The sequence below is a fragment of the Chiloscyllium plagiosum genome, chromosome 35 (assembly GCF_004010195.1).
Source record: "Chiloscyllium plagiosum isolate BGI_BamShark_2017 chromosome 35, ASM401019v2, whole genome shotgun sequence".
Classification (NCBI taxonomy): domain Eukaryota; kingdom Metazoa; phylum Chordata; class Chondrichthyes; order Orectolobiformes; family Hemiscylliidae; genus Chiloscyllium; species Chiloscyllium plagiosum.
This window is the reverse complement of record NC_057744.1, coordinates 28,667,774-28,683,441: the sequence shown is the minus strand read 5'-3', so window position 1 is coordinate 28,683,441 and position 15,668 is coordinate 28,667,774. Positions and strand designations below refer to the sequence as shown.

Sequence of the window (15,668 nt, the reverse complement as noted above, 5' to 3'; positions counted from 1 at the left end):
TTTCAGTATGTACAGCAAGTGGCAAAGGGCAATGATTAGGATTAGGATTAGCCAATTAGGATTTGCTAATTTTTCATTAGCCATGAAAAATCGTGACTATTTTTTCATCTTCCTTCATCATCCACAGTCATTTATAATAGCTCATTTTCACATAATGGAGCAAGGTGTCTTCCTGGCCTGCTAGATAACACCCACTGGCTCTACTAGATAACACCCACTGTTTTAATGATGTACAAGAACCATGTTAGTCCACCTGGTGTGCGCTGTAGTCCTGCGGATGTGCTTTGTAATTCTGCTGGTGTGCCCTGTAATCCTGCTGGTGTGACCTGTAGTCCTGGTGGTGTACCGTGTCGTCCTGATGGTGTCTTCTTTAGTCCTATTGGTGTGCCTTAGTGCTGCTGGTTTGACCTGTAGTCCTATTGGTGTGCCTACAGTGCTGCTGCTGTGGCCTGAAATCCTGCTGGTGTGCCCTGTAGTGCTGCTGGTGTGCTCTGTAATCATAGGAGAAGGTGAGGACTGAAGATGCTGGAGAGTCAGAGTCAAAAAGTGTGGTGCTGGAAAAGCACAGCAGTTCAGGCAGCATTTGAGGAGCAGGGGAGTCTCGAGTTTTGCATCTAAGTTCTTCATCAGGACTGTGGAGGGGAGGGTGGGTGGCAAGGAAAATTATAGATAGATGGGAGGGGGTGGGGCTTGGGTGGAAGGTAGCTGGAAATGTGATAGGTAGATGAAGGTGGGGGGTGATGGTGATATGTTGGAGTGGAGGGTGGAGCGGTTAGGTGGGAAGGAAGTTCAAGAGGGCGGTGCCAAGTTGGAGGGTTGGATCTGGGATAAAGTGGGGGAACGGGAGATCAGAAATGGCGATATTGACATTTATCCCATGTGGTTGGAGGGTCCAAAGGTGGAAGTTGAGGCATTCTTCCACTAGACTTCAGATGGCTAGAATTTGGCGGTGGAGGAGGCCCAGGACATGCATGGCTTTGGTGGAGTGGGAGTGGGAGTAGAAGTGTTCGGCCACAGGGCAGTGGGGTTGATAGGTGTGTGTGTGTCCCACAGATGTTCTCTGAAACGTTCCGTGAGTTGGCGTCCTGTCTTCCCAATGTAGAGGAGACCACATCAAGAGTAATGGACATAGCAGATGAGGTGGGTGGAGGTGCAGGAAAATCTGTCGGATGAGGAAGGATCCTTTGGGGCTTTGGATTGAAGTGAGGGGGGAGGTGTGCAGGTTTTTGCATGTCTTGCGATGGCAGGGGAAGGTGCCAGGAGTGGAGGGTGGGATGAGGGTGCGTGGACCTAACGAGGAAATCATGGAGGGAATGGTCTCTGCAGAATGCTGAAAGGGGTGGGGAGGGAAATATACCTCTGGTGGTGGGTCTGACTGTAGGTGATGGAGATGGCGGAGGTTGATGCGTTGTATCCAGAGGTTGGTGAAGTGGAAGGTGAGGACGAGGGGGTTCTGTCCTTGTTGCGATTGGAGGGGTAGATTCAAGGGCAGAGGTGTGGGAAGTGGAGGAGATACGCTGGAGGGGATGTTCTGTAATCCTGCTGGTGCAAATTCTAGTGCTGTTATTTGGCAGCACACAAGTCTCATGAAACTTTAGAGGGGGATCTGTACTTGAACTAATTCAAAAAGAGTTTAATTTACTGAACTATTGGGAAAACTGACTGTACAGGAAATGACTCAGAATGAAAATCGTTGTAGGTTTCTTAAATATCCCCAGGGCAGCTGTGCTTTTGAAAGGGGAAAGGAATAAACATGACAAAATGCCAAAGGTGTCACTTGGGGGATTGTTTTCAAAGTAAATCACAGTTCTACAGTCAGGATAAACAGGGGATTATTTGCACAATTATCAGTGAGGTGAGTTTTTATTGTTATTCCCAAAGAATATTTGAAGTTGCTGAAGGGAAATGATCTCACAGTCTGACTGGTCAGCAATAAGGAAATAACACATAGTACACTGAGTACCTGAAAATGGTTTTTTTAATAAAGCTGAGGGGAATTGAATAATCTCACAAATTAGGTCTGAAATTTTTCATCACAAAATTGCATTTCCAACTTAATGGCTTTTGATGAAATAGGTGGGATACAATAATTGGAATTGGGACACAAGCCCAATATTCTTAACATGAACTCCTGGCAACAAAATTCACTTGTTTCACTACTATTTATATATAATGGAAGGACCTCATAATATAATACAGCTAATTCCATACGCAAAAATAATAAATGTATACAAAATCTGAAGCATTTGAATGGCCTTTCCTGTGTGTGGATTCATTGGTCTGATGACTGAGTGAATTCTTTTCCACAATCAGATCAGGTAAATGGCCTGATCTCTGGGTCAGAATTTGCCCAGTGTGTGTGTGTATTAGGCCACCAAAAGTCTGTACTCACAGACTATGCCATGAGGCTGAGGTGACATTTTCCACTGTGTGTCAGTGGCAAATGAGCGACTACAGTTTTTTTAAAAGATTAGGTTAGATTCCTGACAGTGTGGTAACAGGCCATTTTGCCCTACAAGTTCACACCGACCCTCTGAAGAATAACCCACCCAGACCCATACCTCTACATTTACCCCTGACTAATGCACCTAACATTATGGGCACCGTGGGCGGCACGGTGGTACAGTGGTTAGTACTGCTGCCTCGCAGGGTCAGAGACCCGGGTTCAATTCCCGCCTCAGGCGGCTGACTGTGTGGAGTTTGCACGTTCTCCCCGTATCTGCGTGTGTTTCCTCCGGGTGCTCCGGTTTCCTCCCACAGTCCAAAGATGTGCAGGTAAGGTGAATTGGCCATGCTAAATTGTCCGTAGTGTTAGGTAAGGGGTAAATGTAGGGGTATGGGTGGGTTGCGCTTCGGCGGGTCGGTGTGGACTTGTTGGGCCGAAGGGCCTGTTTCCACACTGTGAGTAATCTAATCTGAGCATGGCCAATTCATCTGATTTGCATATCTTTGGACTGTGGGAGGAAACTGGAGCACCTGGAGGGAACCCATGCAGACACGGGAAAAGTGTGCAAACTGCACACAGATAGTTGCCTGAGGTAGGACTCAAACCCGGGACCCTGGTGCTGTGAGGCAGCAGTGCTGACCACTGAGCCACCCTGCCAGTTGCTGCAAATAGTTGTTTAAACATATATAAGCCGGGTAGTCTTGATATGAAGAATGCCCCTCAATATTTATACATGACAACCATGTGGCGAAATAACCCTAAAATCAGATTGGATTCATGTAAAAGGCAGTTGGTACAATGATGGCCCTTTAAATCCCAATCATTTAAAAATGAACTGATGTGGTCACGCTAGGTGTTGGATTGAAAGACACTGGGTGAAAATTAAAACTTGACAACTCTTTAGGTGGAAGCGTCTTCCAGCCTGAGAAAGGAGAATGTTGGAAAGTCAGCAGTCAGATCTGCCATTGCATTAAGCATGTGTTAATGTAACCTGCACAGTACTCAACACAGCTGAGTGTTGGTGAGGTACAGCGTGCCTTTCACTAGCAGGCTGGTCAGATTCACCTGGAACTCTTTTACAAAAAAAAAGTATATTTAGAGCTCGACTCGGTCGTGCTGCTGGAAATGAGATGCAAACCTGAATCTTAGCAGAAATCTACTATGTGTCATTTTTGTTGATTTTCACAGAGGATTTCTCTCCTCATGGTTTTCACTATCTCCTCACCTCATTAACGATACACAATGGCTCTAAAGTGCCCTGCTCATTAATGCCAGCCCAATTCTCTAACTGTTGAGGTATCCTGGGATTCCAAAGACCGTTGTGTACTCAGTCAAGGTATTGTCCTCCATACTTGTGAAGGACATGGCAAATAAGTGGCAATAACCCTGGAGGTCCTGAGAATGGGATGGTGCAGAGGAGGACCACCCTCTTTTCACCAGGATTGGCAGAAAAGGTCACAACACCAGACCCTGCTTCCAGGACTGAGGATGCAGTGGGTTAGTGTTATCTGAGTTTTTCCTCTCCTCTCTGCCAGGGTAATTGCCAGCATCTTCTCTCTACTACCTCACACTTTTCTATCACTGCTACTACCCACTTCCTAGCAAGGGTGATAAGATCTTGCTCTCATATAATCCCTACAGTGAGGACACAGGCCATTTGGCCCAGCAAGTCCACTCCAAACTTATGAAGAGTAACCCACCCAGATCCATTTCCCTACACTATTACTCTACGTTTACCCCCTGACTAATGCATTGAACCTATGCATCCTTGAATGCTATGGGTGATTTAGCATGGCCAATTCACCTAACCTGCACATTTTTGGATTGTGGGAGGAAACCCATGCAGATGCAGGGAGAATGTGCAAACTCCACACAGACAGTGTGGAGGCTGAAATTGAACCTGGGTCCCTGGTGCTGTGAGGCAGCAGTGCTAAACACTCAGCCACCTTGCCAACCATTTAATCCTCCTCATTTCTTATCCTGCATGGCCTCTGCACTATCTGCTCATTCACTGGGGCTCCTCACCACCAAACACTCATCCACACCAGCTAGGCCATCCACATTCACCTCATCCAATCACTCTCTTTGTCTCTTTCAAAAAGAAAATGGCCCATAGTAGGCTAGAAAAAGCTAAGGTAGTGATGGGATGCCCAGCATTCTGCTTCTCACCCCCAGTGAGCAGGGGATCCTAACCAGGACTGTACTGAGTGGCCAACTGACTGTGCCCGTGCCCCTGGACTGATATCAGACTTGCTATTCTGGGACACTCCATGCCTGAAAGGTGTCTCCCTTGTCTTGCCTGAAGACCAAACCTGTAGAGTTTGTGGCAGGACTATTGGGTTGAAGCACAGAGTGTGTTTGCGACCTTCGTAACTGGCATGTGGTGCAGATGTGAAAATGGTGTGCTGTTGACAGCTGAGACAAGCTATTTGCTTTATTTCTGTGCTGGAAGGCAAGGCATAACAAAAAGAGCTTGTTAGTTCTGGCTGAGGGAGCAAATGCAAAAAAGGCAAACAAGGCAGAGATTCCGTGGGTGTCTCAGTCGGCACAAATTGTGTGAGCACTAAGAGCATAAATGAGGAGCCCTGAGATGCATCCTGGTCTAATCAATGAATTGGGGACTCTCCATGCATACAAAGCATCCTTGCTGCAGCATTCCACTGAGATGTGTCATTGCACTCTGAAGTGCAGTATTATTGGTCAGTGTACTGTAAATGGATCGGAGATGCGTTATAATGATGCAGTGAGGCTGGTACTTTGTATACCAAAGTCTACAGATATTGGGGTGCATGCAGTCACTGCCTTGGAACGCGTCTTAAGATGTTGGTGCTGGCTGTTCAAGATTGAGGCCTGGAAGAACAAATGGTGGACTGGAGTCACCAAATACTACCTCAGACTTTCATGCTGGGAATTCTTGGTGTCTACTTTCACCCGAAAGGTGGGAGAATGACAAATTGCATATCAATGAGGTGAAATTAGGCAATAATAAGGTACATAATGAATGATAATCCATGTTAATAGACCTTTTGCCACTCACTAGTGAGAATCTCATTTCACCGTTTAGTATTTGGTTGGACAATCAGGCCGTTTTTGCCCTTGTTATTGAAAAGGTCCTCACTGGACATTTTCAACTGTTTTTTCCAAAGTTCCTTCCATGTTCCTCATTATTCGGATTCTGGATACAACCCGCTTGAAGTCTGCAAAGGCACACTGACTAAGTGAATGTGTAAAAAGTATTAGATGTGGGAAAATTGAAGTTATTGACTTGGCAAGAAGAATGGAAAAGCAAAGCATTATTGAAATGGATAGAGACTGCATAATGATCTGGTACACGGTGTACTGGGTATTTCTGTACATGACTCAGAAAGCATTAGCAAGTCATTCGGAAGGCAAATGGGATTTTTTAAATTAAAAGGAGATAGAGTATATAAGGTGGGAAGTAGGTTTCTTGTGATGCAGCGGTAGTGTACCTCTGAGCCAGGAGGCACAAGTACAAATTCCACCTGCTTCAAGCGTGTGTAATAATAACCCAGAACGGTTGATTAGAAAATATTCCTATAAGCAGGGAAGTCTTGCTATAGTGCTACAGGACATTGAACCTTGCATACAGTGTGTAATATTAGTTGCCTTACTTAAGAAACAGTAATTTGAATTGGAAACAGTTCAGAGAATGTTCACTAAGTTGATTTCTTGGAGGAAAGGGTTGTCTTATGATGAAATGTTGTGCAGTTTGGACCTGTACTCATTAAGTCTGAAGGCATGAGAGACAAACTTATTGAAACATGTTAGATTCTTTGTGGACACAATACGTCAGGTACTAGATAGTGGATCTTTGGTCTTATAGAGGTATCTACAAATCAAAAGGTAAGAGGCTCACATTTAAGACAGAGGGGTGGATGATTTTCTTCTCTCTGAGGGTATTAGCATTTGGAATTCTCTTCCACAGAGAGCCACAGTGATGACATGGTCAGTGAATATATTCAACATGAGGTTAGACAGATGTTTGATTGATGAGGGAGTCAAGGGTAATGCAGAAAATTTGAATTAAGTTCAGAATCAAATCAACTATGTTTTTGAATGATGGAACAGGCTTGACATGCAGAATGGAGAAAGTGAGGTCTGCAGATGCTGGAGATCAGAGCTGGAAATGTGTTGCTGGAAAAGCGCAGCAGGTCAGGCAGCATCCAGGGAACAGGAGAATCGACGTTTCGGGCATAAGCCCTTCTTCAGGAAGGGCTGACATGCAGAATGGCCTACTTCAGCACCTATATTGCATGCTCTTCGGATCTATTATGACTCTGGTCAATCTTATTATGCTAATTTTCCATCAGTCCAGTTGCAATGAAGATTTGAGTACTCCTGGATGCTGTATTGAGATAACAGGAGGGTTGATATTTTATAGGGTTCAGATTAAAGTCTGCTGTTGTTGAAAAAGAAAGTACACCACCATGTTCTCTGAACAGCAAGGGATGGGCAGTGAATAGGGGTTTTGGTAGTATCGTTTCCATCGTACGAAGATATACAAATAACTTACTAAATGACTTTATTCATCTGACTTTGTCATGATTGGTAAATCCAAAACATAACATAATAACTGCATTCCAAAGCCACTGATCAAATAAATTTTGTTCATTTTCCCATGAACTGTGAACCATTTGACATGATGCCACCAATCTATGATGCTTTACTACTTCATTGTATGTGAAAGGCAAACAGAATCGAAACTGGACAGATCACCTGCCGTTAACCGAGGCACCAGAAAAGGCGTGGGCAGAAACAGCCCTGTTAGCCTTGCAAAGTCCTCCTTACTAACATCTGGGAACTAGGAAAAAAATTGGGAGATCTGTCTCACAAACTAGTTAAGCAGCAGCCTGACATAATCATACTCATGGAACCATACCTAACAGACCATGTTCCAGACATCGTTACAACTATCCCTGGATAGCTCCCAGGACAGACCTAGCAAGCTGGTGACACTGTGGTATGCAGTTAGGAGGGAGTTGCTCCGGGAGTCCTCAACATTTACTCTGGACCCCATGAAGTCTCATCACTTCAGTTAGACATGGGCAAGGAAATCTCCTGCCGTTTGCCACGTACCATCCTCTCTTGGCTAATAAACTCCTCCATGTTGAACAACCCTTAGAGGAAACACTGCGGATGGCAAGAGCAGCCTGAGTGGGGGATTTCATCATATTCCTGCTGAAGGGCTTTTGCCTGAAACATTGATTTTCCTGCTCCTCGGATGCTGCCTGACCTGCTGTGCTTTTCCAGCACCACGCACTTGTCTCTAATCTTCAGCATCTGCAGTACTCACTTTCACCTGGGGGATTTCATATCCATCACCAAGAGTGACTCAGCAGCACGACTGATAAAACTGGTTGGGTCCTAAAGGACATAGCTACTAGAACGGGGCTGCGGCAGATAGTGAGGGAACTAACAACATGGAAGAAAATATTTGCCCTCATCATTACCAATCTGCTGGCTGCAGATGCATCTGTTCATGAAATTATTGGTAAGAGTAACCACTGTACAGTCCTTCTGGAGGCAAAGTCCTACCTTTAGTTTGAGAATAACCTTGTGGCACTATCATTGTGCAAAATGGGATAGACTTCGAACAGATCTTGCAACTCAAAATTGGTCATTCATAAGGCACTGTGCTCCAGTACAATCTGCAACCTCATAGCCCAGGATATCTCCCACTCAACCATTGCTATCAAGCTAGGGAATCAACCTGGGTGCTTCCATCAGTGAGGATAGAGATATTGTAGAGCCTTCTCCCCCTCTAGTGAGTTGTTTAATGACTGCATGTGGCAGAACATAAATCTGATCCATTGTCTCGCACTTACTGCTTATTTTGTTTGTCTGCTTCAAGACCAAAAGAATAAAAGTAGAGCTCTCAAATAGCTGCACGTTTCTGTTCAGTCACTAATCTCAGCTAGAAATTCTGATGTCTTAATTTGGTTTAAATTAATCAATTAAATTATCTGACAGCTGGCATTCCAGCAATTGGGAGATTATCAAATCTGTAATCAATATGTTCAGATCTTGGTAGTTTAAATGAAGTATGTTAAGCAGTACGTATGTCTGATTCCAGGTAAACTCATTGGAATAAATGATACAGCCCTATCTGAATAATGTGTTTATCTGATTGCAAATGCTTTATTGGAGAGTGTATGAGTGATGTACCTGTTGCATCTGATGGGTGTTTAAGTAGGAATAGGCCTAGGCCATTCAGCCCATGTAGCCCACCATTCAATATGATAATGGCTGAATTAGCACGTCAGTGCCTTTTACCCACTGCATTCCCATAACCTTTACATTACTTGTAGTCAGACATCTATCCTCATAGCTCCGGAGTCCCAGGTTCGATTCCAGCCTCAGGCGACTGTCAATGTGGAGTTTGCACATTCTCCCCATGTCTGCGTGGGTTGTCTCTGGGTGCTCCAGTTTCCTCCCACAGCCCAAAGATGTGCCAGTCAGGTGAATTGGCCATGCTAAATTGCCTATATTATTAGGTGCATTAGTCAGAGGGGAGTGGGTCTGGGTGTGTTACTCTTCGGATGGTCAGTGTGGACTTGTTGGGCCGAAGGGCCTGTTTCCACACTCTAGAGGATCTAATCTAATCTAATCAATCACATCCTGAAAAATACTCAAAGACCGTGCTTCACAGCCTTCTATGATGCTCAGTGTCAAACATGATCCTATATATTTTACCACACTGTGTTTTGTATCTTAACAAACTGAAATTGAGCTTAAAATCTGCTTTGTAAACATTTGAAGGTTGACCACTGATTTTCATTTGAAATGGAAGAGCATAGATTTCTAAAGATAGCTATTTAGAGAATTAAAGAATCCCTACAGCGTGGAGGCAGGCCATTCAGTCCATTGAGCCCACACAAACCTTTTGAAGAGCAACCCACCCAGACCCACTCTGCTAGCCTGTCTTTGTAACTCTGCATTTCCCGTGGCTAATCACTAAGGGCAATTCAGCATGGCCATTCCGCCTAACTTGCACATCTTTAGGCTGTGGGAGGAAACCAGAGCACCCTCGAGGAAATCCACACAGAAACAGGGAGAATGTGCAAATTAGCTGCACATGTATGAACAGCCAGTGTGGTGTTGACATTGCCTCCAGAGGGTATTTGTACCTGATTTGGCAACATTTATATTTGCCCCCCTCACCCTCAGATCCCATGCGATGTTATAGTGATGACTCATGAGCATGTCTGTTAAACGTATACTGACATACTAAAAGAGAGACATAATGCCACAATGTACGGTACATTTTCCCTTAAAACAATTTGGAAATTGTCAAATATTGCTTATTTTTGATAATCTCTCTTAATAGTTCATGTTTAGTAGACCCCCTGAACTATTCACAAATCTCTTTAAAGCAGGGACTTAGAAACATATGAGTTTGGTTGAACTTCACAAGTTCAAGTCTCATCACAATAGCTCCAGAATTATTTTAATCCAGCTCATAAAAAAAGATGAAGTGATATAAAGCTAACATCAAGATGAGGCAATGAAATTGTTGAATTGTCCTTAAAACTGAACTAATTCATTCATGTTCTTTAGAAAAAGAAATCTACTATCCTTGCTCAGTAAGTAACTCAGTTGTATCAAGCTGCTGTGAAGAATACCATATGGAGAGTTCAATAATGCAGTTGACTAGCACTAGCATTTTAGAACAGTGAGGATAGATAATCAGTGCCTTGCCCTGAATCCTGAAAAAATATTTTTATTAAAAGGCTTACTCTGAAATATAATTCTTTCTGGTTTATTTTCACAGACACAGTCCAGTCAATATCTGTGGTAACAGATACACCAAATGTAGTCGTGAATGTTGGCAATAATGCCACACTTGACTGCTCCTACAGAACGTATGTTGAACCTGCGTTTTCCCTTGAATGGCGCTTTACACCTGGCCCAAAAGGAGATGGAAATGCAGAGAAGGTAAGAAATGCTTGCCCTCCATTTTGTTTCCTGCATACAACCCATTGTGCAGGAGTGTAAAACAAAGAAAGGTACAAAGCACTGCATCTCAATTGTAAATGTCAACCATGGCTCAGCTAGTGATAGTCTCATATGCTTGACTGAAGATTGTGGGCTCATACCCTCTCCACAAAGTTGAACACAAAATCTAAGCTGACTCTTCAATGTAATACTGAGGGAATACTGCGCCGTCGCTGGTTCCATCTTTAACGTGTGATTCTAAACTAAGGAGGACATAAAATATTCCAAATCACTGTTTCAAAGAAGAGCAAGGAAGTTGTTCCAGGTGTGCTGACCAATATTTATCCCTCAACCATGATGGCTAAATTATCTGAATATTGGCACATCATTATTTATGTAGTGTTACTGTGCACAAATTGGACAGCATTTCATGTATTATAGTGAGAAAGGACTGACAAGCCTTTTACGGTTTCCTAAGATCATGAAGAGCACTATCTATATTCAAGTTCCTTCTTTTATCTCCAAGCATTTCACATTTAGTGAATTACATTGAAATATAAGGAATGTTTAATAGGCAAAACAGCCCCATTTTATACACAGCATGATCCCATGACTAACATGAAGAATGACTAGTTATTCCAGGGAGAATTTTAAGTTTTGCTTGGTTGGCCAGTTTTTGGGCTAGGGAGGTGCAATGTGTATGTTAACAGTGTAATTGACCCTGATGAAACCTGGAAGTAGATGGGGTCATGTGAGATTTCCTTTTGGGATTTAATCCTTCCTCTGCACTCAAAAGTATTAACCCCTCTCCACTAATAAGCTGCCTTGGGCATTAATGTTCAGCCCACGCTGTCAGCTGAGATGTTTATATTCATAGAAAGGGTGTCTTGGCTTCTTTATGAGTATAACATACAAACTCCTATTATTTTCATGATGCATTACAGTCTCGGAGCAGTACTGATGGAGCATTACACTAATTAAATCATAATGAAGACATTTCACCTGGTGGCAGAAGTTTGGAATACTGGGGTTCTTCAGCACTTTACTAATAGGCACAAGATTGCTTCCCTACCATGCTGGAATTTCCAATCTCACTGCAACATGGAAAAGTATTACTTGGAGGTTTGGGAAATCCTTATCCAGAGGAGGAACAATGAAAGGGAAAGCTCTTGGATTCTATGAATTTCTTTAGAAGTAGAGACTGATAGATATGGGAGATACATATCCCCAATACTGTAAACTGAACCGCTTAGATCTAAGACCTCAGGCCTAACCTTTTATCTTTTCAACAGACAAGTTCCTAACATAATTCTACCCACTCAGATTCTTTATTATACTGATGGGAAAACATACACACTTGGGCCTCAAGCTAATCGAATCAAGCTGATTGACCAGAATCCGACAAATGGAGTAGCGTCTATTAGAATTGAAAACACCAAGCCATCAGATACAGGCACTTATTCGTGTGATATAAACAATCCTCCGGATTTTACTGGAACCAGTGAGGCGTTTGTCAATTTAATTGTCCAAGGTAAGGAGAAAAAACTAATATTCTGCTGTCTATGATCTTGTTCCACCATTACATGTCCTTATGTTGTGGTAATATTTAATTGGTGAATATTTTAGAGAAAGGTTTCAACCTCATGCTTCTTTTTAGCAATGTTAAAGCTCTGTACTACCAAACAATTATTTGCTAAATATTTAAAATTGGAAAGTAATTAATTGTTAAGCTCATTACATATATTAGATCGGCAGAATGGTCGAGAACCAATAGACACAATTTAAGGTGACTAATAAAAACCTCAATGGTAATGTGAGGAAGGACTGATTTTAATGCAGTAAGTGCTTGGGATGTAGTCCCCCTGTGGTAGAGGCAGCTTTGATCAGAGCTTCCAAAAGAATTGAAGAAGCACCTGAAGAGAGAAAATCTGGACTAAAGACCAGGGCTGTGGAACAAACTGAGACCCTCTTGCAGAGAACTAGCACAAAGGTGATAGGCCTGATAGCCTGCTTGTGCACTGTCATCACTTTATTATTCTATCCTACAACTGTTAACAAAAAAAATAGAAGCCAGGCAAATGCAGTGTCAACTAAATGACCATCAAATTAACAGATTTAATGGGAAAGGTGAAAACAATAGAATTCCTTCCAATGTTGTTACTTTACTATCTTTATAAATATATACTTATCTAATAATAATCGTTTTCTGAGTTATGGAATCATAGTCATGCAACATGGAAACAGACCCTTTGGTTCAACTCATCCATCTCGAACAGCCTACTTAAAATAAACCAGCCTCGTTTGCCTGCATTTTGCCCATATTCCGCTAAACCTTTCCTATGTGTATACCTGTCTGAATAACTTTTAAATGTTATAACTGTACCTGTCTCAAACCACGTCCTCTGGCAGTTAATTCCATATATACACCATCCTCTGTGTGGAAACATTGCCCTTTTTAATTGGTCCTTTTTAAATGTTTTTTTTAAGTCTTTAATCTCTCACCTTAAATCTATGCCCTCTAGTTTGAACTCCCCAATCCTAGGGAAAAGAAAACCTTTCCTATTCACCTTATCTCAGTCCTTTTTTAACTTTATAAACCTCCATAAGGTCATCCCTCAACCTCCTGTGGTTCAAGGGAAAAATGTCCCTGTCTATCCAGCCTGTCCTAATAACTCAAACCCTCGAATACCAGCAATATCCTTGCAAATTGTCACAGACCTCCAGGCCTGCATAACTATTGCTGGGAAGTGAGGATGAAAACATAACTGCACGTATAATTGTGATGACATTCAGCACTAATTTTAAAAATTATTTCACTTATCTTTAAGATCCCTCTCAGTTATATATTATTTCCTGGCTAATAGTGAATGGTCAGAGGCCTTTGTAACAAGTGTCTACACTGCACTGTGAATGATTACTAGATCTCTCATTTTTCAGGAGAACTTATAAGTAGAATTGGGAGCTTGGTGCTTTTAAGTGTGAATTTGAATCCACTAATCCTGGTTAGGAAAACCAGAGACAGTTTCCCGGTGTTCATATAAATGCCTGACTTTTCATACTTCCTGACTTCCTTACAAAGCCCTAGGGGCTTCCCCACATAAATATGTGCTGCTTCTGAGAAAGCAGCTTAGTTAGTGGTTAATTAAAGATGAATGAGGCATTTCATTTCCTTTAGAATATAGGAATCGGGTGTGTTCTATGAACAGGGTTCAGGCAAATTGTGGACACTGAACTTAAATTGGGGGAAGCAAAGGTTCAAATTGGTAGCCAATGCAAAATAATTGATAGCATACTTTTTTCCAGTGCCATTAAGCTTAGAACTTCTCTATTCCTATAATCTCAGGAATTAAATTTAGTAATTGCTGCATAACATCTTAAGTTTTCCAATATGTTTAAGTGGAGATACTGATGTGTGCACTTATTTCTAATTCTGTAGTAGCACCATCCATTCCTGAATGTAAAGTGATTGGAAAACCATACGTAGGAAACAATGTGACATTGCTATGCAGATCATCAATGGGCCAGCCAAGTCCTAAATATGCATGGTCAGAAGTCCGTCCTGGTACTGAGCAATCATCTTCGAGAGTCATGGTAAAAGGTACGTGATTGCTATTTCTCATCATGAGGCACTTTTTAACTTCAGTGAAGCAGAACCTCCCTAAGCAGGTTAATAATATGTCATCACATTTACTTTGATAAGGCCCTTCACCACAACGCTCTGATTTGCAACTTCTTAGGGTAGGTTTGTGAATTGAAGAATTGAATTGTCCTCTCTTTGTGGAAGCCCAATAACCAATTTCTAACAATTCTTGGGCCAACATCTTCAGGTAATTTATTTTATTCAATCACTGGATATGAGCATCATTACATCATGTATTGTCCATCCATAATTCAGTTGAGAAGATCACCTGTTATTTGAACTAAAACAGTCCATTGAAAGGAAATGGCAACATCAATGGTTGTTGGAGCCAGGTGAGGTGGAAGAGTCAACCCTTCTCCTTATAATCTCCTCAGTCAGTCATAGCAAATATTTCTGTTTTCTTTTAGCGCACTGTTATTAGACTTCAATTAAAACTTCATTTTCTGGAAAATGTCAGAGCCAATTACCAAGTTTTGTTAAGTGAAAGGAGAATGAATTTTATTACCTATGAACCCAGAGAGAGAGAGAAAAAAAGTGACATCAATTGAACATTAAAAAAAGCTTCAAAGGGACTTATCAAGTAGAGACAGGTAGAATGAAGGTTATGCAGTTTAAAAGTCTGTGGAATCCCTGAGTTATTAGATATTTCTTACCTGAGTTGCAGAAACTGTATATGTCTTTGAATTCTCAATGATTGTTTTTCCCAATTTGCTTTTTCCTCGGATATTATCTCCCAGGATGGTGAGGAAACAGGCAGGAAGATACATTACATCTTCCAGTCCTTGCTTTTCCCTCTATCTGCTCTGCTGCTCAAAACAGTTGTTGAAAGCTAATCCAGTGTGCATTCTTGAGTCTAGCTCCATTTACATTCCAAATAGTCTATCTGACAGGTGAGACTTCCACCTGCAAAAATGTGAATTTACCATAAAAGGGTGAATTAAAACAGGAAATGCAAATTTCTTCAGACTAACCCAATTGCTTGGTTTCAAGCTTGTTAAATAATAATGGTATTTTATTCACAGACATTTTATTTATTCTTCACAAGTGTCATGAAATGTGCCTCAATCTGTGTTCAGGGGATCACTGCAACCATTTTGATCCACGATTCTTTCTCTCATAAATTATTTAAGTCTATGGAAGATCTTGGCATAAAAGTCAGATGTTGGTAGTTAAAATTTGATTGTTCATATTTATCATCATTGTAACATAATGCTGTCATGAGGGTAATTCGAAAGTTTTGTCCTATCTCTGTAGCTCCCATGTACCTATGCTAAAGAAATTAACTTCACCAATTTTTCTGAGTACATTAGGCTTCTGATACTGGGATAGAATTTAATATCTCAATACTATCCTACCATAATCACTTCATAGTTTCTGTCATTTTTGGCAAACAGACTCAAGCATTATTCAAGTGTGGCTCTCTGGCACCCTTGTTTTTGTTATAATTTTGTTCTTCTCCACTCAAGTACAGGATTGTATTTTGGATAACTTATTCTCTAATTTCTCAGTTGCCAACTGTGACTCCATTCATATTCTTTGTCTGGTATCATCGACAACATTGACAACTTTGAGGAGAAAGTGAGGTCTGCAGATGCTGGAGATCAGAGCTGGAAATGTGTTGCTGGA

At 41.8% G+C, this 15,668-nt stretch overlaps 1 protein-coding gene across 1 annotated transcript in view; it reads left to right on the top strand.

Annotated features, from left to right (window-relative positions):
• LOC122540715 (V-set and immunoglobulin domain-containing protein 2-like) overlaps nt 1-15,668 on the top strand; it is a 41,383-nt gene that overhangs the window by 9,047 nt on the left and 16,668 nt on the right. The window contains exons 2-4 of the mRNA XM_043676837.1: nt 10,239-10,402; nt 11,726-11,933; nt 13,839-14,000. Of these exons, the coding sequence (XP_043532772.1) occupies nt 10,239-10,402; nt 11,726-11,933; nt 13,839-14,000 (534 nt within the window). The remainder of the gene's footprint in view (nt 1-10,238; nt 10,403-11,725; nt 11,934-13,838; nt 14,001-15,668) is intronic.